General features: G+C 44.2%; 1 protein-coding gene across 1 annotated transcript; it reads left to right on the top strand.

The window, feature by feature from the left end:
- Positions 1 to 437: 437 nt before the first annotated feature.
- LOC139754036 (uncharacterized) lies at positions 438 to 22,685 on the top strand. The gene is made up of 6 exons (XM_071671020.1): positions 438 to 1,848; positions 2,027 to 2,256; positions 17,695 to 17,875; positions 19,032 to 19,212; positions 20,128 to 20,257; positions 20,517 to 22,685. Exons 1-6 carry the CDS (start codon positions 498 to 500, stop codon positions 20,697 to 20,699), a joined length of 2,256 nt encoding a protein of 751 aa, XP_071527121.1. The 5' UTR covers positions 438 to 497; the 3' UTR covers positions 20,700 to 22,685.
- Positions 22,686 to 23,564: the final 879 nt, after the last annotated feature.

Below are 23,564 nucleotides of genomic sequence, written 5' to 3'. Positions count from 1 at the left end.
AGGCTGTGTGGCTGGTTGGGTGCTGGAGGACCCACGCACGAACAAGACCAAGGCTGCGTGTATCGGTCGAGTTATATAGTTTATCGCCACATCTGGGTCAGAGACAAGGAGGGCGTCAAGCCTTGGTACTATAGGGTTTAAAAGTAGTGAGTGTGGCGGTATCAGCCAGGATCTGCCCTAGTGGTTGTATAACGGGGATGTTGAGGCAAGTCTCTAATACACAAGACTTAATGTACTCGAGACGTAAAAGATATTCGGTCGTATGTAATCGTTAGGCGGTAGTTAAGATCCTTATCTCGTGTGGTACGCAACTAGCAAGGTGTGGTGGAGTATCCCTCCCGCCACCTGTGACACACCACAGCCACAATTTTCCACCGAGCCGATCAACACACGTGTACACCTGCCGCCCAAAGCCTCTGTCCAGGCAGTTAAGTTTTAACATCATCTTTCAAAACCATATCATTGCGCCTGAAATATGGATGTAGTAGAGTATGTAGATGTGGCGCGTGATGACTTCCAGTGCCAAGTCGGTCAGGTCTGACATCATCAGTGCCATCAATCGAGACGATCGTGTCCGGGGTATCGTGGAGAACGGGCCGACGCGCGTCGGAGGGTTCGCTAGCAAAGGCAGCGCTTCAAGGGCCGATACTCCCGACAGAAGCATCACCGATGACGGCATCGGTTCCCTTGGCGAATCGGCGGCGTCCGCGACGATGCTCGACGCCTCCCTAGTCCAGACGTCTGGAGAGGCCGACGTCGGGAACAGCAGGTTCTGCTCGGCATCTGAACCCAACATCCGGGAGGCCTGCGAGTTGCAGGGTGACCGGCCCACGCCCCGCCAGCACTCACAGCTCCTGCCACCGGAGGAGATCCACTCCCCAGGCAGGGCCGGAGAGGCCCAGCCGCCGCTCGCGGTCACCAGTAACAAGCCGGAGGGTGATGATGCGACCACCTCCCACAGGAGACACGGAACAAGGTCAAGGTCAATCAGGAGAGAGAGCAGTGTGCCGGTGAAGAGTGAGGGGCAGCACCTGACACCTGAGGCCGGCCAAGGAGAGGGTGAGGGACTCCGGGAACACCGTAGCCCCCGGGAACACCGTAGCCCCCGGGAACACCGTAGCCCCCGGGAACACCGTAGCCCCCGGGAACATCGTAGTCCCCAGGAGCACCGTAGTCCCCGGGAACACCGTAGCCCTAACAGGTCACAACCTAGTGTCCGTGGCGATCGCGACGTTCTCCCAACCGCTGTCGCAAAGTCGAAGGAACCAGACGACAGTACTGAGCCGATCGCCACGCCTGAGGTAAAGGACGAGGGTCGGACGACTACACAAACAGCGACGACAGCGCCTGGGGATGACGGCACGACCCCTGGCCACGACCCCCTCCATGCTGACTGCCACTCTCGCACCAGCAACATCGACATCGAACTTGATATATTTGTCGAAAAGTCAGTTGAAGAGAACCCAGGGCCACAAGACTTGTCTGTAGGAGACACAGCTGGCGAGGGCGCCGGAGATGAGAAGCAGGACCTCCAGGAGACACCTGGTGACGCTCGGGAAGTGGAGGAATTCAAAGAACCTCCTGCGTCGCAGCCGGTAGGCTCCATCCACATCTCCGGCTCGGAGGCCGAGCAGGGGAACCTCGAGGACCAGCTATTGACCTCTGTTTTGCGCTCGAGGGAGGGGCGGAAGGTGAGGTCCTCTTCCGTGGGCCACAAGGTCAGGTTTGTGGGTCAGTGTTGCATCGGTGAGCCGACGTGTGACCCCGTGTCACAGGAGGTGTGCCCCCCGCTGTACCACACTACGCCCAGGAGAAGCCGGCGACTCAAGAGGAAGATCTACAGATCAGGTTAGCTTCTTCGTCTGTTGTTCCCATTGTGTCGTGCAACACATGTGCAGTACTTGTCTGTCTCTCTGACGGTGAGTTAGTAATGTGAAGTATTGGCTCATATAGACGCGGGAGTGACCACACCCCGTTAAGAGGGTCGTGGAGGGCGTCCACTCTAGCTAACCCGATCTGGACGCAGCTAGTGTGTCCAACATGGCGGCGGGCGTGGGCAAGGACGAGGAGGGTCGCCAGGACTACTCGGCGCTGCTCAAGGAGATCCACGCCCTCATGGCCGAAGTCCAGCGACAGCGAGAGGACTTCCGCACCGAGATGCGCTCCCTGGCCACCAGTATCACCAGGAAGCATACCTACATCCCCAAGAACTGCGTCTGTTCCGCTGCCAGGAGGACCTCTCGCCTCCCCGTCATGGTAGGCCAGGCACCTCCTACACACACACACACACACACACACACACATGGCGTCCATGGTTCCTCTTGATAAAAGGCAGAGGAAAAAAAAAAAACCTACTCCCTCCTTGTGAACAATCTGCTTAGTTCAAGTCATCAGCGATGTATGGGCGAATATTCTCGTATCTGCCACCCATTTCTGACTGTTTCACATGGTTTCTACATTGGTTCACAATATAGCATCCGTTTGGGTTTGGTCAACACACGAGGGGTCTGCCCCCCACACACAGCACCTGCACGTCTCATATCGTCATCCTCCCTGCTTGCCTGCACTGCACTGCATGTCCACTGCAGTTCGACCGGCCCTGCAACTCCACAGGTATGCATATTGCAAGGAACTGAATAACACATATATTGTCCGTCAATATATGTCCCACCACCACCACCACCACCACTGAGCCAGACATTCTCGAGTACTACAGGAGGCTGCCGACCAAGGTCGACTTAGGTCAGCCATCCGCTGCTCTAATTAGTGACCGGAGGGACAAACGCCAAATGTCTGGTTAGTGGCTGACTATCAGAGCACGACAGTACGACCCTTGAGGACGACGACAGTACAACCCGTGAGGACGACGACAGTACGACCCGTGAGGAGGGCGGTACTATCAAGACCCGAGCCAACATACCTCAGAGAAGGAAAGTTGTGGTCAGTGGTTGTACCGTTGTGCTTAAAGGTCACACAGTTGTGCTCGAGATTCAAGTCGGTTCAACCGTGTACACTCCTCTCTCTCTCTCTCTCTCTCTCTCTCTCTCTCTCTCTCTCTCTCTCTCTCTCTCTCAGCTCTTCCCGCTGAACCGCAAGACCCCGTAGCACACCAGGAGTCTGATGTCATAACCCATTCGTGTCGTCAGATGCGTCTCCCTCCCCTCCTCCCCCTCCCTCCAACACACAACCATGTAAAGAAGCTTTCACTCAAAACGGAAATTAGCTTTTCGGGTTTTCCATCTTACTAGGCTCCCCTACTCCCCCTCCACCCCCGCACTGTGGACCCCCACAATCAACCAGACCCCTCACACCCCCCACACACACCCACCCACCCTCCTTACCCACGAGGCCCCCGTACTCATCACTCACCACAGCGTTGCTCGCTGTCCTCACCTCCGGGTACACCAAGCCCCGGATATATAAATATATACGTTTAGGTATATGAAGTCAGAGAATCGCACGCTCAGGTAAGAGAACGGTACGTCAGGCTGAAAGAAAAAAATAGGCACAATAGGGTAACAAAAAAAAAATGGCACAGAAGGATAAGGAAAACGGAATGGTTCAGTCGGTGTACGCTGATGATGCCGTCGAGATGGGACACGGAAAATCGGGAGTCGGCGATTTCTTGGGATGAATATACGAGCACTGTTAGAGAGAGAGAGAGAGAGAGAGAGAGAGAGAGAGAGAGAGAGAGAGAGAGAGAGAGAGAGAGAGGAAGCAGTTGATGACGTGAGCCGGCCCGGTCTAACCAGCTTAGGAAGGCACACACGCACGCACGCTCCCCTTGCCCCCCACCTCCCTCCAGCATGTCTGTCCAGAAACAGAGGAGGGAGGGAGAATCTTGGTACCTCCCCTCCCCTGGATCACTGGCTCCACCCCTTCACCTGTGGTTGACCAAGGGAGGGGGACTCCGTTCCCCTACCTTGGGTGAGGAGCTCCGCCCCTTCACCAATGGTTGACCACGAGGATCGATGACCCCCCCTCCCCCCAATCCTTCCCTTGGTCACTAGCCACGCCCCCTTCACCCGCGCTGACCTTGGGAGAGTCCCGTGGAAGGTGTGTGAAAGCGTCGGTGGTGTTCAGCCTGACCTCAAAGCTGCCAGGTCATGGGTCAGACATGGCGGGGGAGGGGGGGGGTTTAACCTTCTCCACACCCCTGGATAATAACTGTGACTTTGACCCACCTCAACTTGATGTTAACTCCTCGAGCACGACGGTACGACCCTTGAGCACGACGGTACGACCCTTGAGCACGACGGCGTGACCCTTGAGCACGACGGCGCGACCCTTGAACACCGTGGAACGACCCTAGTGCAACACAAGACCCTTAAGAACGACGGTGCGACCCTCGAACACAACGTTACGACCCTTGAACACGACGGTACGACCCTTGAGCACAATCCGTACAGGTCATGTCTAAGGCCAGGCGATCACACCCAGAGGTCGTACCGCCGTACCTAGGGTGGTGCGAGCGTACCCAGGGAGGTTAAGGATATACAGATCATCATGAAATTATTTTGAGTCAAATTATTCGAGCGACTAATTATTGTTGGCCCCAAAAGAGCACTTACTTACCGGTAGTTACGATGACGTTTTGCCAGAAGGCAGACAGAGCTGGGGGAAAGGCTAGGGCTAGGGCTAACGCTTAGCGCTCACCACTAAAAATATATATACAATTCTGAAGAACGAGTGTCGTGTGAGTTGCGTGTTATCCAGTGTAGGATGGAGAGACTCTCTCTGTGTTTGTGGACTGAAAGCCAGCAGCCCACGTGTTGGGTGAGACAGAAGGGGAGTGACGCTCGACAGCCACTGAAGTGCTAGGCTCACTGCGCGTCCGTCACTTGCCCTTCTGTCATCCAGGCGAGCAGAACCGGTAATATACCTCCATGGTCGGTAGCTGCCTACCACCCCACCTACCACGAGAGAGAGAGAGAGAGAGAGAGAGAGAGAGAGAGAGAGAGAGAGAGAGAGAGAGAGAGAGAGAGAGAGAGAGCTATCGATCAACGAAAAATAACATCATTCATTTACTAATTCTTCCGTAATTATATACCTGATAAGTCCTGGGAGAGGTAATGTTTTGTTCTCTGCAGGAGGAAATGTTGATTCTTCCGTTATCTACGTAATTATTACCAAGCCAAATTTGGTCTGTAATTGACTTGATTCTGGTAACATGTCTTGTTCAAGGACGTGTGGTCAGTCTCTGGGAGCACGACTGTCTGTACGACCTTCTCAGCACGAAGGTACGACCTCACCAGCACGACGGTACGGCCTTTGAAAAGGCATGGGTCAAAGATCACCTCATCATACCACAGGACTGTATCGTCGTGCTTAAGGGTCGTACCGTCGTACTCATTGGGTTGTACAGTCGTTATCAAAGGTCGTATGGCTACTCACTTCCACCAAACTCCCTACGAGCAGTTATAGGATCCCCCAACCACTACGCTCCCACTGTACAGTATTCGTGAGGTTCCTCCTCCACCACTGCGATACCACTACACACCGACGGCAGTGGGCGAACGTCTCCACAGTTCGTCCAACCAGTTTATGACGACTGATAATGACAACGAACGACCTCTGTAGCGTTTGGATAATTTCACTTATCGCGATGGAAATCATCTTTATTGGCGTTAACAAAAGTAACAAGGGAAGGACTAGTTATTTCGTTAGGTTGTATATAATTTGTCCCACACTAAAGAGTAATTCTGAAATGTAATTATGGAGTGGCGTAACTTTAATTACCTTCCTTACTTTTTCTGGCGAATGATACAAATGGTCAGGAAAATAACAGAACGGTGAAAATAGGATGTGATTGCCAGATTGTGCGAGCGGTAGATGGCAACGTCACTGGAAATCGATTGATGGTCAATTAACACATAAACAAATTCCAATTATGTAAGTACGGAAGGTATGGGGATGAAACTGGCATTTGTGGTGGTAAAAAAAAAAAAGTCGGTCTTTTGCACATAATACTACCAGTCTATGAGAGAGAGAGAGAGAGAGAGAGAGAGAGAGAGAGAGAGAGAGAGAGAGAGAGAGAGAGAGAGAGAGAGAGAGTCAAATTACTTCCAAGAGAAACGAGGAAATAACACGTAAAGAATACAGGAAAAGAATTACATCGTCCCATTGAATTACACTGCACGTGACGGTACGACCTTTAAATAGAACGGAACGACCCATGAGCAGGACGTTACGACCCTTGGGTATGATGACCTGGCCTTTGACCAGACCCTTCCCAAAGGTTGCATCATCCTGCTGAAAAAAAAACAATAATATCATAACAAAAATATGTACTTCAAACACGGACACAATGAAGAATTTATTCAATACCCTGTTTTGAGAACGCAAGAGTTTGACAACTGCCTGAAAATAACGTAATAACTGTCTGTGATAAGTGTGATTGAATGCATGATGTCGTGAATACTTTACATTACAGTAGATATGATCAACAGTGTAAAAAAAAAAAATGTTACACATTATTAATGACTTCTGGCGCCCTTGAAGAGCTTACGTAACCTTGGGTGCTCTTATTGAGCAGGGAATCCGCGCAGAAATCAATAACCATCAGGTCAAGAAAGTTTAATGTATATAAGAATTGAAAAATTATACCCATCTGATAAATTGTCAGCCAGTTTCACGTTCATGTAACACAAGCCGGATATAATATGACGCCCCTGGCGAGAACAGGTTCCAGGCGTGTGTGCCACTTTGTTGCTTTCTTTTGTTTAGCAGTCGATGACACTTGTTTAAAGAGACAATAAGCGTTACATTACCAAATCAATACACGAGGTATTCTAAAAACAATTTCTTTATATCGACTTTGATGGTATTCATATTGTGGAAAACGACCCCGTGAGGGAGAAAAGGGGTATTTAGCAACTCCTAGCCGTCGCTTTGCTGTTTGTTTATGTTGACGTCACACCTCACAGTCTTTCATGGCACCTTATGAAATATGTACGAGAAATGTGCCATATCTAGTTGGCTGCCATTCATCATATCAATATCATCTGTTCTCCCGGTTATGTACCGAGCAGTGGTACAATCTGCTTCGCCACGTTCGTGCTGGGAGATTATATTTCAACTCCCGGGTGATGTGTTACAATGAACCACTGTTTATCGAGAATATCCCTCAAGAATAGCGCTACGATCCTTGAACACGTAACATTGTATTCGGAGATCGTACATACCGTCGTGCTAGAAGGGGGTAAAACAGGAAAAGCAGCAGACTAACGGAAACTCCACACAACAAGTGGGGTCCGGAAGAGGGTAGCGGAAGCGGCCTTTGCTCACGTTGCTGTCACGGTGGGCAACCGACCCGCCGGGGATCAGGTTCATACCCGACTCCACTTTGATTAATGCTTTAAACTTGAAGATAATATTATCCCGCAAATACACGTTAACGAAAGGTATTATGACGAAGAAAATTAATTCCACGTACACTACTTTCAGTTACATAACAATGTACAGACGTAATCGTGTAATGTTTTCCGAATATACTCGTACGTTTTCAGAGGGTATATCCCACTCGCTGTGCATTGATTTCCGGTTTCCTGGCCAAATAAGCCGTCGGCAACCATTGAATACAATAACGTGGATATTGTGTAGCGGTTAGCGTTCCTGATCGCGGTGCATTCACACGCCGCACGGGGTCGAGCGCAGAGGTTCCAATCCTGGTTGCGGCAGTCGGTTCACAGTCAACCCAGCGGTTCATCCACCCTTAGTGGTCGGTCGATAATTTTGTGGGAGGGGTTTTGTCAGAGGGCTCTCAAACATTCGTAAATACTTTCCCTTGTCCTTCCTCTTCCCATTTCATAATATTCTATATTTCAAATAAGGCCTGGCCTTGATGTGGACTTTTATCCGTGACTGGAGCCTTCAACATAAAGAACAACAAAAGGACGGTAACAGTTTTTCGGGTTCAGCGTAAGTGTTACATTGTCCATCACTCGTCACATTCCTCTTTTCTGCTTCAACATTACCAAAATGTCTTCACCAACGGTACACTTACGTTGTGTTGCTTAAGGGTCAGGTCACAGTGCCAAGTCGTCATATACCCGAGGGTCGTGTCGCCGCCGTACTCAGGGTTCGTATCGTATTGTTCAAGGGTCGTACCGTCTGGTTCAAGGGTCACACCACTGTGTTTCATGGTCGTACGTCCTTCACAGGGGCTCAACACCACTGCTGCTCCTCCACAACGAGTGCTGGCGACCCCGGCCGGAGCCAAGCAGACGTTCTGATTTTCCTGTCTTTTGTTTTTGTTCTTTCTCTCGTGAGGACAAATGCTTTTTTTTTTCTTTTCTTAAATGGTTTGTCTTCCTCGTGCCGATCGAAATGTAACTTGCCGAGGGATATTATTTCGACTAAAAGACACGCAGACAACTGGCGGTACAGGATCTGAATTGCTGGGAACGACTGAAATCTCTAAGGCTGTACTTATCTGTAATGCAAGACGGGAGAGAGATACATCCTAACCTACAGTTGGATGATCCCAGAAGTGATGTACAACCTACAACCCAAACACAGTTCCTTATCAGCACAGCAGGCATGGATGACTCAGAGGCATTATTACTTATGGTCGAAAAGGGGTTACAGCAGTTTGATACTCTACCAGCAACAGTGAGAGACACTATAGACTGCTGAATACAGAAAGATGAAAAAAAAAAAAGAAGATATAGACAAGTACCAGCCAGAAGGCGGTGGTTACGTAAGCTTACGAGGCGCGGGCCCTAACAGACTGATTGAGCAGAAGAGCAACACGGTGTCTGGGGGACTTGCCGGTGCTGGTGGCAGGGGAGGGTCGGTGATTTGGCCCCGGAATATGGACACATGGACGGGGTGAGGAAGGTTAGGGAGGAGGGGGGTCGTCTTGGGTCATCAGGGGGTCGGTGGCGTGTGTGGCCTCGCAAAAGCTGTCTTGCTGATTATTTTGACGATCGGTAGTGGCGCAAGGGTCTGGTGGAGTGTGTGTGTGTGTGTGTGTGTGTGTGTGTCGAGGCTTTAAAAGCTTTATGAGTGTGATGGTTTGTCCCTTGAGCATAAAGGTTAGACTGCTGGGTATGATACGAAAGCCTTTGATAATGATCATACCGTCGTGCTCAAGGGTCGTAGCGTCGTGTTCAAGGGTCGTCCCGTCGTGCTCAAGGGTCGTACCGTCGTGCTCAAGGCTCTAAACTCACAAATGAGGAAAAGATACAAAAACAGCTTCTTTCCCAGACAGCATGAGACAGAAGTCAAGAAATTTCGATCCTAGACAGACTGTCACAGCGACTAGACAGACGCCAAATGACACTGAATGACCAATCATAGATCCTTCTTACTCGGGCAGGAGCGGACAATAAAAAGAGAAAATAACTCGTATGTAAACCGTAATAACAGCTGGCAAGAAAAATGGCTCACTTGCCCCCCCAAAAAAAACAAGGCAAGAAAGAGCAATACAAAGATTGGAAAAATTCTTAAGAAAATATAAACTCTGATTTCAGAAATTGTAATCTTGACTGGTCAATGTAATCCTGATTCAAGACAATATAATCCTGATCTAAGACAGTATCACCTTTCTTCGTGGTATCATAATCTTGATTTAAGACAATAAAATCCTGATTCAAGATGCAAAACACAACATAAGAAAATGGAGGTCCTGATTTAAGGGTTTATTACCCTGATTTAAGACCTAACAGCCCTGATCTACATGGAGATGCAGTCTTCGGATATGAAGACCCTGACCTCTACGGTCAACACTTGTCAGTTACCTTCGATGACCTTAATTTCGACTGACCCATTTTCTTTTTTCCACACTGGATGTGCAGGTTTATGTTGCCCATCGTGCTGTAAACTAGGTGGGAGGTGAAGCGTCTTGAACAGGCTTCAGAGCAAGCACTAGTATGCAGGTTAATATCTAATATAGTGACAGTTGATGGTGTTCACAGTGACTGGGATGAGGCTGTTCTCAGTAGAGGTGTTTACCATAGTGGCAGGGATGAGGCTGTTCTCAGTAGGGGTCTGTACGAGTTCGAACGAAATCGATGTGGCTATGGTGCCGCACGTGCAACTCTGGGACGAGGGATCTTAAGCGACGGGAGATGACGGTGGACAGGTGGTTCAGAAGGCGCATCTCGAATTGTCGGTTGTGTTCCATGTATTACAGCCTCCTGATACATGGTGTACGAGGACTGAATATGATCTAGTAACTCCTTTTCTGTACCTCCCCAGCAACCCCCAATGTGTGGGGATGCAGAGGAAGACCAGGCGGGGGAGGCGTATGTGAGGCTGGTAAGAATGACAGTGGTGCATTTCATTTAAGCTCAGGTGATGGGCGTCCAACACTGATGCTGGTACTGGCGTGTTCCATCCAGTTCAGGCTATTATCCGGGGTAACTACCACGAGGCTAGGCGGACTGGACAACCTGAAGGGAGCCTAATGGGACAGGTCTGGCTGCTGTTTTAGCCTCTTAATGCGGGGTGTGACCCAGGACTCGTCAGGAGGGTGTGTAGTGAAGGTGACGTCTACGCTGTAGTGAAGGTAAAGCCAGTGAGAATGTGATTTGGAATGGAGAGATAGTGACAAGTAAAGGTATTGAGGTGGGGGTCAGTCGTCCGGCTTCCCCAGCTCACCACACCCTGGTGGGGGAGGCTGGGTAAGGCAGCACACCCTGGGGGAGGGAAAGGGGTCAAGCGTTCCCCATATATTGACATCCAGGATAACTAATGTTCCCGAGGTATAGGGAGAGGGGGAGGGTTGGCCACATTACCCTTCCCTCCCCACTAACCTAATCGTCTATAAATTTCCAGACACTGGTCCCCAGGTAGTGCCTGGTCCCGGCACGCTGCCTGGATATGGGGAGGGAGAGAGAGAGAGAAGAGAGAGAGAGAGAGAGAGAGAGAGAGAGAGAGGAGAGAGAGAGAGAGAGAGAGAGAGAATACTTAACGTTACCCTTCAAGACGCGACCCTTGAACATAATAGTACGACCCGTGGATATGATGATGTGACCTCTGAACTGAGTATGAGAACAACACACACACACACACACACACACACACACACACGAGCTTCCGTAGTGTGGGAGTTTGCGACCCATCAGTCTACCGAGCCTGGGATCGAGTTCCGGAAAGGGGTACCGCTGGCTCACAGCCAACTCAGCTGCTCATCCTTACCTTTGGGGTTGGTCGATGAAGGGGTAACTGGCGTAAGCTGGTGTGTGTATTTGTTTAAGTAAACATCAAGGTAAAATATGGTCTACAAATAAGGTTAAAAGATGGGGGGAAACAGCAATGTAAAATTCATTCAATAAAAAAGTAATCACAAGTAATCACAAACTGGTGAGAAAATAAGAAATTAACGCAATGATGCTCTGTTATTCTCCTTTCTCTCTCTCTCTCTCTCTCTCTCTCTCTCTCTCTCTCTCTCTCTCTCTCTCTCTCTCTCTCTCTCTCTCTGGAGCTCCCCAAAGCGGTAAAGTAAAAGGCGAGGACCTGCAAGAGGAAAATGTAAACAAGAATTGTCGCACGGAAAGGTGGAGTGGAGGACAAACAAAGATCCACAGACCAGTCACACGCTGGCGCCATGAAGTCGGAGAGATATAAAGAAAATCACAAATAACAATACTTGCATACGTTTCCTGGGAAGGTTTCCGGAAGACAAGTCAAAGCAGGTGTCTTGATCAAGACATTAAACCATCGAGCATGAAGGTACGACCCTATTATACGAAAGCCTGGCCTATGATCTAACCCTTGAAGCTAACGACAAGACCAGACCATCATGAACAAGGGTCGTAGTGTTGTCAAGAGTCGTACAGTCGTGCTCTAGGCTTGTACAGTCGTGCTTGATGGTTGAATCTCCTTGTCTGAGTGAAGTGATTAAGTTTATCATGACGTATGTTCAAACCATTACCCTCTCCTTCACGACCAAGTATTCTAGGAACCTTGATATCTTATCTATCCGGTAGCTACGACGATGACGATGAAACTTTTATAGTTGTGTACATTTGATTTGGCAGTAACATTATAAGCGGTAGGCAGTCTCAAGACAAGCAGGTTAACGTCCACCTTGAGCGCTTTTCTCAGTATAGTAGCGCACATTTCCATGCAATCGACTGAAAACATTATAAACCTATCTAAAGTAGATGAGCGTCACATATAACCTAAAACCACTTTGTATCAATGTGGCGAAATTCCGAAAAAAAAAGATTATTGTGCCTACTGTTGTCAACACACGCTGCCGGAGCACGATGTCGGCCGTACGATTCACTTTTAATTGACAATATAACGATAAAAACAAAAATTCACGTACTTCATTACTTAATTTTTTGATAAGCTTGTGCAATGACATCTTATCCATGGAAAAGTATAACGTAATGTCAAATAAACGCATAATTTCCTATCCACGCCCAAGCCTAATTTGGCTAAATTTCCAAGAGAAAACTAAAATAATAATAAATATAAATACGAGGCCGGGTATCTTTATGCCTACATAATTCAGTTTGTTCTAACAACCGTTTACACAATCAGAGCAAGTTTTCCGTAAACCTAGTTAAGTCGAAAAACACAGAATTATCGGATATCGGAAGCGCTGGCAACTAAAAGATAAATAAATAGTGATGTCATCAGCGCCGTGGGAAGGATGAGGTGATGAGACTGGTGGTGGCTATGGGCGTGGCATATGAGGCTTGTGGTAGTTGGGCAGTTGTACGGTAGGGTTAAAGAGAGGGAGGTCTTGGCGGGGAAGGCTGTGGCTTCATGGATAGGGTTTGTCGAGAAGGATGATGGTAGGGTTAAACAAGGTTGATGGCAGTATACGTGGGAAAAACATAACAGGAGTCTTAGTGGTACATGATTTTGTCTGTTGGAGTACAGTAATATGGTCCTGAGATCCTACTCTTATTACAGATACAGACAGGATAGTAAGACATCTCGAAATAACCACTCCCAACGCCACAACAGCTTTCAAAAAGGAAATTTCATGAGTGTCAATGGGAAAAATAATCCTAAGCCAGTCTTCCTATAAATTAAATTTATTTCCAAATTTCGTGTCAACAAAATTTGAAAATCTACTGGTGAGTATTGTCTTAAGTACATTGACAAATATGAAAAGTATAGGTCAAGGCTACGATTGAGCCTCGTACCCTGCAGGTCACAGATGCTGCTCAGTTAAATACCACTCGTCATTTCTTCTTTCGTTCTGCCAGTCTGATACCCAAATACGGATTCGATTTACTATGACGTAAGCTTTACTTTTCCGTAACAATCTCTCCTGTGATAATTAGTCGAGGGGATCTGTAGGGGATGGAGAGAGGGGTGATGATGTGGAAAGATAAGTAAGGGTGGTGAGTAACGCATAGTACGAAAGGGGTTAGAATGCAGTGGTTGGAGTGATTAGGTGTGGCAGGCAGTCACGATCACCTGTATGTGGGGAATTACGTGGGGTTGGTGCTTACCTGTACCTCAGGTAAGTCCTGGATCTGGCTAGTGAGGCTCCCTGCCCGACGTCCCTGGTGACCGTTACCTTAGGTTACCCCACCAACCGTCCCTGGTGAATCAAGCCAAGCCGGCCAGTGAGGTACAGGGTTTAGCGTTTGTCGATAATAAAGTAGTTGAATAAACCGTTTGAAAGCCAACTTGACATAGTTACCATGGTGTACAGAATCAATGCAGCTATATTCCATTAACGAACTGATGGGTAATCTAAAAAAAATAATTTTCTAATCACTAAATTGTTGCATTCTAATATCTACTTCGCTATTTTCCTTCCCCTTAAGCAGTTGTTATTACTACTCAGTTAATCTTACCTAAGCACCTAACATTGTCGCTGGGTAGGCCACAAAGTGTCAATTAACCGCACACACAAAAAAACTGACCTTTAACGTTGCCAACATGAAGATAGTTTGCATTTTTGGCGTTGAAGTTCCTTGAATACCATACTAATGAAAATAATTTACCTAAAAGCAAATGCTGAAAATACGAGTTTTTTCACAACATTTATGGTGTTGACATAAACCCAATAAGGCTAATGAGGGGGTCAATCATTACTAATTACAGAATAATTAAATACAACAGCCAATTTTCAATGTATATGGAAAAATAAAAGTGAGATATATAAACACACCTTTTGGCAGCTAATCAATTACAAAACCTCTGGCATTTATTAGTATCATAGGATGTATATCATAATAATCGATGTCACTGAAGTGTAATATAACTCACCGTGTTCCCGAGCGGTTTAAGTGGCCGGCTTCCTGGGCGCTGCAGGAACATCATGTAAAGGTTCCTTGGGCTGGAAAGTAAGATGAGGTATGTATCTCACTCATGAACCAGTAGAACAAATTCAAAACACTGAATAAAATGACGTCGACCTCGAAGGCAGTCAGCTAGGGAACGTAAACATTACGTTGGTAACGTTACACCAAGTTGCCCACAGATGGCAGCACACACGGCGGTATGTCGAATCCACTCCAATTGCGAATTCTTTTTCTTTTACTACAACTGACAATATGCTTATTTCAGTTTAAACTAGTCTTACTGGCTTATTATGTAAACCACAGCTATTGTATTTTAGCAAGACGAAGCAGCAGCCGGTTGTATATTGTTGTTGTATATATATCCGATACAGTCCATTTGTACAGAACTTCTTCAAATAATTATTACACCTCTACAAAATATTGTACACTTAAACTTGTTTTACTATCGACAACCTTTCAGCACCAAACCAGTTACTGTTAAATACGACATTTACTGTACGATGTACTTCGCTCCAAAAGTTCTTTGATTCTTGTACTTTGTAGTAAGCAACTTACGAGCACGGCCACAATTGTGATGTACACTATTTTCCAGTTATCACACGTTTGAATGTTATAATATTTACCAAAATGAAGTAAATACATTAATGTCATTCAATCTACGTCTGGCTAGCGGTCATGGTAGCAGGGAGTCACCTCTCCCGTCCAGTCTCTCCAGACTTACGGCCAATTGTTTTGACGTGTGACCGAGTGTACTTGACCAACTTACTTCCTCCTCTTTGATCAAGGCTGGCTGTAACTGAGAGGGGGGGGGGGGGGGGATTTGTGTAGTCTTAGCTTCTGCGACGCGCAGGAGATACATGGGTTCGATATCAGTCAGGTCAGCCGAGATCGACTTAGGCTGGGAGTCAAGAAATTACCCACTATTGGGGTTAATTAGCTATTGGTAGCGTGCTGGCCCAGGGGCAAGTCGGCCAAGGGGAGCGAGCCTCCAATATCACCATATCTTGGCTGCCACTCTTCTCTCCATGTACTATACCGTCCTATGTTCTTTACCTTTTGTAAGTACTACACCTGTCGTAATGATGCACATTCCTTTGTGATTTTGTGTACAGCCTAGGTACAATCCCGCACATGGAATTGTACGTTCCCAAATACAGCCCATGAGTACATTCGTTACTGTACTGCGTGGCATCCTTGTATTTTTAATATGGCTGGATGTAACCGTAGACTTTACCATGCCAATATGGTAGGTAGCTATTGAATGGTTGTATGATGGGTTCCTGCATGTATGGTCACTCATGTATCATTATATATTTATGTACGTATACTTATGGTCGTTCATGTGTGGCATATGAATTATCAAACATGATTGGTCAATCATGGGTGGCTATTCATGTATGAAAATACACTCATGTAAGGTCAATCATCTGTAGTCGCATATGTATATGTATGTTTGATTATGATAACATGGTTGTAGTTAAGTGTAGCCTTACTGTACGGGTATACATGTATGCTTAGTATGATCACGTATGCATTATGTTGTGTATGCATGGTGCAATAGCAGTTGGAGGGAGGGAGACACCGCACCTACATTAGCCCATTCAACTATTCCCCGTCATCACTGACATCACTAGTGTTTATTAAACTAGCACATAGTGGGATCCCACTAGCCTTTCCCTGGCCTGACTAACTGCACAGGAATTCCAGTAATGGCCTCGGGCCTCCTATGGTGACATTTCAAAGCGTTAAAGTGACCTTTCAGGTTCGCGCAGAGGCAAGTCTGCCTAAAACTCTGTCAGAAAATTTCTCACTTGTAAATGTTCTTGAATGTTCGCATTAAAAAACAAGGCCTTAAAACTCGAGATTCCTTTTCCAAACATTAGTTTCATCTAAAAATGTCATGTTGTATGTTTCAGATTTGTTTTCAAGACATCATTCCGAAAATTATACTCGTATATGTCTTTAAAGCATACTTTTCTCTCAACAAACACATGCACCGTGCATTCTTATAATCCTATTAATGTTTACAAAAAGATGGATCTGTGAATGATAACCTAATGCTTTATCATCGCACCTGCGTACCTTCTATTAATAAATTAATCCAACTATTCGAGTAACATCCGCAGGGAATAAAGAGGTTGGAATAATGAGAGTTGTGTGAAAGGCGGCCACAGGGATAGAGCTCTGTAAGATGCCAGAAGTTACCTACACTGACCTGCCTGACTCCCACTGTTGCTAGACGTTGACAAGGCCAGCCTGACTTCCACTGTTGCTAGACGTTGACAAGGCCAGCCTGACTCCCACTGTTGCTAGACGTTGACAAGGCCAGCCCAACTCCCACTGTCTCTTAGATGTTGATGAGACCAGCCTGACTCCCTCTGTTTCTAGATGTTGATGGGGCCGTCCTGACTCCCACTGATGCAAGATGTTGCCGGGGCTAACCTGATAGACCTTAGATTTTGACGAGGCCATCTGACTCTCACTGTTTCTGGATCTTGACGAGGCCGGCCTGACTCACACTTCTGCCAGATGTTGCCGAAATCAGCCTTGCTCACACTCTTGACGAGGGCGACCTGTCTCACTTTGTGCCAAAAAAGGCCGACCTGACTCCCACTGTCACCAGATATTCACGAGAGCAGTCTAATTTCATTTGATTCTTCTTCTACAGTGTATTCACTTGATATTCACCAAATGTAATTCGTTTGCAGCAATAAAGCTTATTTCGGTTTATGTAAATGCAAGAGATGCGGAGCATATGTTAAGAGGTATGTTTTGGCTCAGTCCGTAAATGGGAGAAGAGGGCACATACGAGTATGACAGGATTATCCAGAAGCCACCAATCTTTTCAGAGAAGTTAAAGCAACATTCTTCGTTTTTGTTCGTCATCGACCTTGACCCACCGCTGCTGCTGCTTCTCGAAGATCTTATCTCTCCTCCCACGTTCCATGAGCTCCATAATGCATCGGTGGTTTGCTTAGACACCACAGACCGGGGAGTTCTTGAAGGCTCTACTTGTAAGGAATATTTCTTTCCCATACAAAATAAAATGACAATTACTTTATTCATATATGTTTTGATTTTGGATGAAGCCTTGGTGTGTCTCTCAAATAAGTAGATGCAGTTATGCTACGAATGATCCTCTGGCCTTTCATCTTTTTCTTATGGTTATGGTTTTAATCACATGCCAGGTTATCAAAGGGTCGTACCGTCGTGTTTAAGGCTCGTAACGTATTGCTCAATGGTCGTATCGTTGTGCCAGGTTTCATACAAGAACCTTTCTCGCTAGATTTCTTAACATTGCTCATTTACTGCAGTGAACATTCGATTCGCAGATGTCTATATACAAATATTTTACGTCGTTTAAATAAATCAGTTCAATGTTTCGGGACCAACACACTGCAATATTGTACAATATTGTGGGCCAAGAAGTTATTTGATGTTTCTTGTAACTTTTTAAACTCCTCCCTAGATGTCGACGGATCAAGAGGCTGCGAAGGAAGTAAAGGAGGAAGTGAAGGAAGAAGTGAAGGAAAAGGATACTGCAGAGAAAGAAGAGAAGGAAGAGAAAGAAGAGAAAGAAGACGGCAGGACCTCCGCCGAGGCCAATACCCCGGAGCCCAGGCCTCAAGAAAACGGTGATGACACGCCAGGTAGGTCCTCACAGGCCACATGCAAAAAGGTGTTAGTGAGACACATAGAGAGTCTGTTTTTAAAGTATGAAAGCTGCATACCACATGAGGCTTTCACAGGTCACACAGAGGCTGTTACAGGTCACAGAGGCTATGAAGGTCTTAGAAGGCTGTTATAGGTCACTGAAAAGCTTGTGCATGTCACAGTTTGTAGAAGGCTGTTATTAGTTCCCCATACACTGCTGCATGTTACAGAAGGGTGTTACAGGTCACAAACGCTGTTACAGTTCTCACAGGTCACAGCAGAGACTTATACATGCTGCAAAGGGGTTATAGGTCACAGAGAAGGCTGTTAAAGGTCACAGGTTGTTACAGGTTACAGAAGCTGTTCATGTCATATAAAGGCTGTTAACAGATCAAAGAAGCTGTTGCAGGTAACACAAAAGCTGTTACAAGTCACAGTGATTGTCACAGGTCACAGATAGACTGTGACAAATCACAGGAGACTATGGCAGGTCACATAGGCTGTTATGCATCACACAAGAGGTCAAAGTTGGATGTTTTATGTCATACAGGTGTTACTGGTAACAGAAGGATGTTACCTGTCACCCAGAGGCTACTATAAGTCACAGGAAGATTTACATGTCACAAGGTGATACAAATCATAGAAGGTTAAGACAGACGAAGAAATGAAATATATGCTCAAATTTGATGAATGTTAGTGTTTAATGTACAACAAAAAAGTCCATAAATGGATAACAAGCATAAAAAGAAAGAGTATCATGAGATTTTGTGAATACTTTCTCAATGACATAAAATGAATGTGAATAAAGAAAAGCAAAGACTAAAGAAACTGGATGAAGAAGAGAACAATTAGCTATAGTTAAATGATAAGACAATCAAACAGATGGGAATAGAATCATATAAATACACTAACCATTTAAGCATCAGAAATATGTTGTAAAAGTTAAATATGATAATCACAATAAAACTTTACCTATCATACAAAATGATATAGGTTATAAACATCAGGGAATACCTATAGCACCCAGTGGGAGGAAATAATATGGTATCCACCACAAAATTGTACCTAAAATGGGTCAAGATGTTGGATGTTAGCTTTAAACAACACTTTTAGTAGTACAAGGCACCTATGACCGACCGGTCTCATCGGCAGGCACACCTAAGGCCCTCACCCTGCGTGAACAGTTCCGAAACTTCAGTAAGTTTGGCGACACCAAGAGTGATGGCAAGATGCTGACCCTCTCCCAGGCAGACAAGTGGTTCAAGCAGGCCAAGGTTATTGATGGGAAGGTTATAACCACCACTGACACTGCCATCACCTTCAACAAGTTCAAGTGAGTTGCTAACAAACATGTTGAGAGAGACACAGACACAGTTGCTGAAGACAGATGCACATTGAGACAGAAACAGGCCCTACAGACAGGTGCTCTGAAAGAAATGTAATAGCCAACAGATAGATATACACAAGACATTTACAGGAACTAAAAACATGCACAGACAGAAAAAGTAACTGAGAAACAGATACATTGTGAGACAAAAATAGAAGATAAAGACAGTTATACAATTAGACAGAAACTAGCTAACGACAGGTACAAAAAGACACAGAAACATCAGCTAAAGACAGATATACAAAGAGACAGAAAAAAACAGCTAAAGAACAAATACAAAGAAATTTAGATAGCAGTAAAAGACAGATACAGAAAGACACAGACACAGCAGCTGAAGAACAGATGCACAGAAAATCAGACAGTAGCAAAGAGAGATACATGAGAAACAGAACAATAAATAAAGACAGACACAAAATGAAATTGAGAATAGCTATATGAAAACAGTAGTTAAAGACAGATACACACAGAAATAGAAGCAATTGCTAGTAGACATATACCAAGACACAAGTATCTTAAGACATACATGGAGAAACAGATACATATTGAAAGACAGAAAGATGCTGTTAGAGAATTCTTTCATCACTATTAGATGTATTGAGTGGTTTAAACATCCTTAAATACTGTGATATATCATTCTTTTAGGAATACTTCTACATACAAGAAATCAAATAGTAACAGTTGGAAAATACAGCACATTTTTGGTTCACAATAATTTTCATGCTTAACCTGAACAATCACTTCACCTTTACAAGACATGAATCAAGTACAGGTGCCTGTAGACATTTTAGAAAAATAGTTTGCTTTCACTTATTGCTGAAAAAAAAAGATGTATCAGTTATTACACTCACTTATTTTTTGTAGAACGAAGAAAATCACATTTGTTGAGTTTGAGAAATACCTGGACGAGATTGCCAAGTCTAAAAAACTGGAGTCAAAGGACATCAAGACGAAGTTGAAGGATTGTGGGGCCCCAGGAACCTCAGGCACCACGGTGCGTGAATATTATTTGTGTGTCACAAGGAGCAAGTCTTACATTCCTGTTGTCTCATCCCTTAACCTTGCATATATGTATGTGTATATGTATGTGTGGATATCATACCCTATCCAAGTACTGGATACTTTCATTAGTTGAAATTATAACCAGCAAATAATACATCATTTTAATAAGTTTACAAACATGTAGGTAGGGAGGGCATGCGTAGTTAGAACTGCCAAAGTCATAATATCTGATCACCATATCATCATTACAGAGTGTCGTGAAGAGCAGTGCAGTCAACCGCCTCACAGACACAAAGAAATTCACTGGTTCCCACAAGCTACGTTTTGACTCAACAGGACGGGGTAAGGGCATAGCTGGCCGTAAGGACCTACCTGACTCTTCTGGCTATGTGAGCGGTTACAGGAACAAGAACACCTATGACAAGACCCACTGAAACACCTAAGAAGAATTATTTAAACACTTGAACACAAGGATATGATCATTAAGCATAACAATAGGAACCTTGAATACAACAATATGACCACTGAGTGGATGGATTAGCCTCTAACCTGAGCAAGGGTCAGGTCAAGACCTAAGGGTCATTTTACCATGCTAAAATGGGCGTACTGTTATGCTCAGGAGTCAAACTGTCATGTTTAAGGATCATACTTTTGTGCTCAAGGGTTAAACCATTTACATCTAGTTTCCCTGAATCTGTCAACCAAAATTATTTGCATTTTTCAAGTACTGTATAGGGACTGATAAAAAAGTCCAAGATTGGCAGAATTCACCAACTATGAGGCAGTGATACAGATCTATCCTTTTGTCAAACCCATTCATATCACAGATTCTAACTAACATCACAATTTACTCTTGGCTCCATTTTCAAGCACTCAACTGGTCAATACATCTTATATATTTATTAAGCATTCAAATTTTAAACCTGTGCACTGCACACATTGGAATATATTCTTTGCCACACTTAGTAACATATGCAATGAGGGGACTACATCTACATATTTACATTTAAATATTGTAAATACCTGAAAAGTTACATTTCAGCTTTAGGGACTGGTAAACACTGTCAGCACTTCTTATTTAAATCTTGTAATTTTTTCTGACATTATTAACTGGAGCACTATGATATACCATTAATCACTGACCAATTTACATGTTCCAGAGAAAAAATTCAAGACGTGTTTATGTGACTGTTTTCAGTAAGAAATCAGATTACAAGTGGAATTTTACTAATTCAAGTTAAAAATATTCTTAAAAAAGGGCCACCTCTTATCAATAAACTTTAAATAAGGAAATATGTGGCAGTGACATTATAATCAAATGCTCCTTCTTTATCAGGATGTAAGTATATATTATACTAAATATCATTCTTGGTTATAAACAGAAGTGGTGTTGGTTATTTGTTTGTGGTACTGCCACATGAGAACAAGACACGGTAAACTGTAAACCTTTGGTAAGTATGAAGATCTGACGGGATTGTATCATCTACCCAAACCATAGATGATACAATAAAATACAATACTGTACTGACAGCTGGATTGGCTGTTAGCTGCATTCTGCACAGTGAATGTGCTTTTATATGTAATGTGGGACTTCATAGAGTATTTGCCTATACCGTACAAGGTGCCTACTTGTGATTTTTCCATGAAGCCTTTCTTAAGCATTAGTATAGTGAATGGATAAACTGTACTTCATAATTCAAAGTCCCTTTACACTGTCATATACACTTTAGAGTATATGACCATGTAGTAATGTCAAGACAAGCTAAAATCATGCATCATAACTCAAACCACAGTACAGTACTGGGAGTACTATATGCACATGTTTCCACAGACTGTATCCTAAATGTACTGTTTAACCCATTGAGTACAATGGCATGATCCTTGACCATTACAGTGAAACTTGAGCATGATGATGTGACCCTTGCATATGACAATGTAGCTTTGACATGAGCATTAAGTGTCAGGCTGAAGGCTAGGCCATCACACCCAAGGGTTACACCATCATGTTCAAGAGCCATACTGTCATGTTAAGGGGTTGTAACATTGTGCACAAGTAGTTTTACACAGAAATTCTTGGCTGAGTCTCTACCAGTCATCAAGCTTTTGCATGTGTGGATATTTTACTCTATATCTGTAAATGTAGTTTAAGAATAAAATTGTGTGAGTTACAGAAAAATACTAGTGTTGTATTATACAAATTTCTTGAAACATACACATACTTATGTCTGTAAAGTTTCCCATCACAGAGCTTTAGTTTATTACTCACAGGACAAACTGACACAAAATGTTCATAAATGAATAATTTCTAATAGTAATAAACCAGTTATATAATAAAAATTTAGGTCACATACATAATATTGTCTAACAACCTATACGCAGTACATCTCATATATATATATATATATAACAGAAAAATCAAACATGCAATAAGCAACTGAATAATAATTATAAGTGATGTTTTCTTGTAACAGTCTTCACTGCCCTTGATTCACTACCACTTAACAATCTACTAAAGGGTTAAAAAGAAAAAATAAAACCTTAAGTACAAGACCACCAGCTGTTTACATGACACCCATTCCATGGCACAGACAGCTACTACACTGTATTACACATTATTCACTGTCATATAACCTAAATAACCACAAACTATGGCTTTAATTTGGTTGACTGTTCTCTCTAGTTATAAAAAACATGTTTCATATGGTGATAAACTAATTTCTTTTATAGTACAGAGAATTTTGGCTAGATGAATGAAATATGAACCATTTGAAAATGAAAGTATGAATCATGAGCACAGTAGTAAAACCCTTGAGCAAAATAGTATGAGCATTAAGTAAGATGTCTTGGCCTATAACTTGACCCTTAAGGTTCATACCATCTTACCCAAGGGTCATTCCATCATGCTCAAGGGCCATGCCATCATACTCAATGGACATACTTTCACACTCAAGGGGTTGAGTATATATATATATATATATATATATATATATATATATATATATATATATATATATATATATATACATATATATATATATATATATATATATATATATATATATATATATATATATATATATATATATATTATCAGTACTCTGTAAAATACAGAAAATGCCAGTACCAGTAAAGATAACAGCATATGAAAAGGTAACTTCTTTCATCAGTTTTCTTAGTTCAGTCTAACCTAACTGGAAATACTACTTCAGTAATATTATGCTGTGATTCATCCAGTAACCACCCCAGTTTGCCCAAGATCTTGTAGCTATTCCCTTGCCTATCAGGCTAGATTAATTAGA

Source organism: Panulirus ornatus, chromosome 16 (genome assembly GCF_036320965.1).
Source record: "Panulirus ornatus isolate Po-2019 chromosome 16, ASM3632096v1, whole genome shotgun sequence".
NCBI classification, from domain to species: Eukaryota; Metazoa; Arthropoda; class Malacostraca; order Decapoda; family Palinuridae; genus Panulirus; species Panulirus ornatus.
This window is presented reverse-complemented; position numbering and strand designations above follow the sequence as displayed.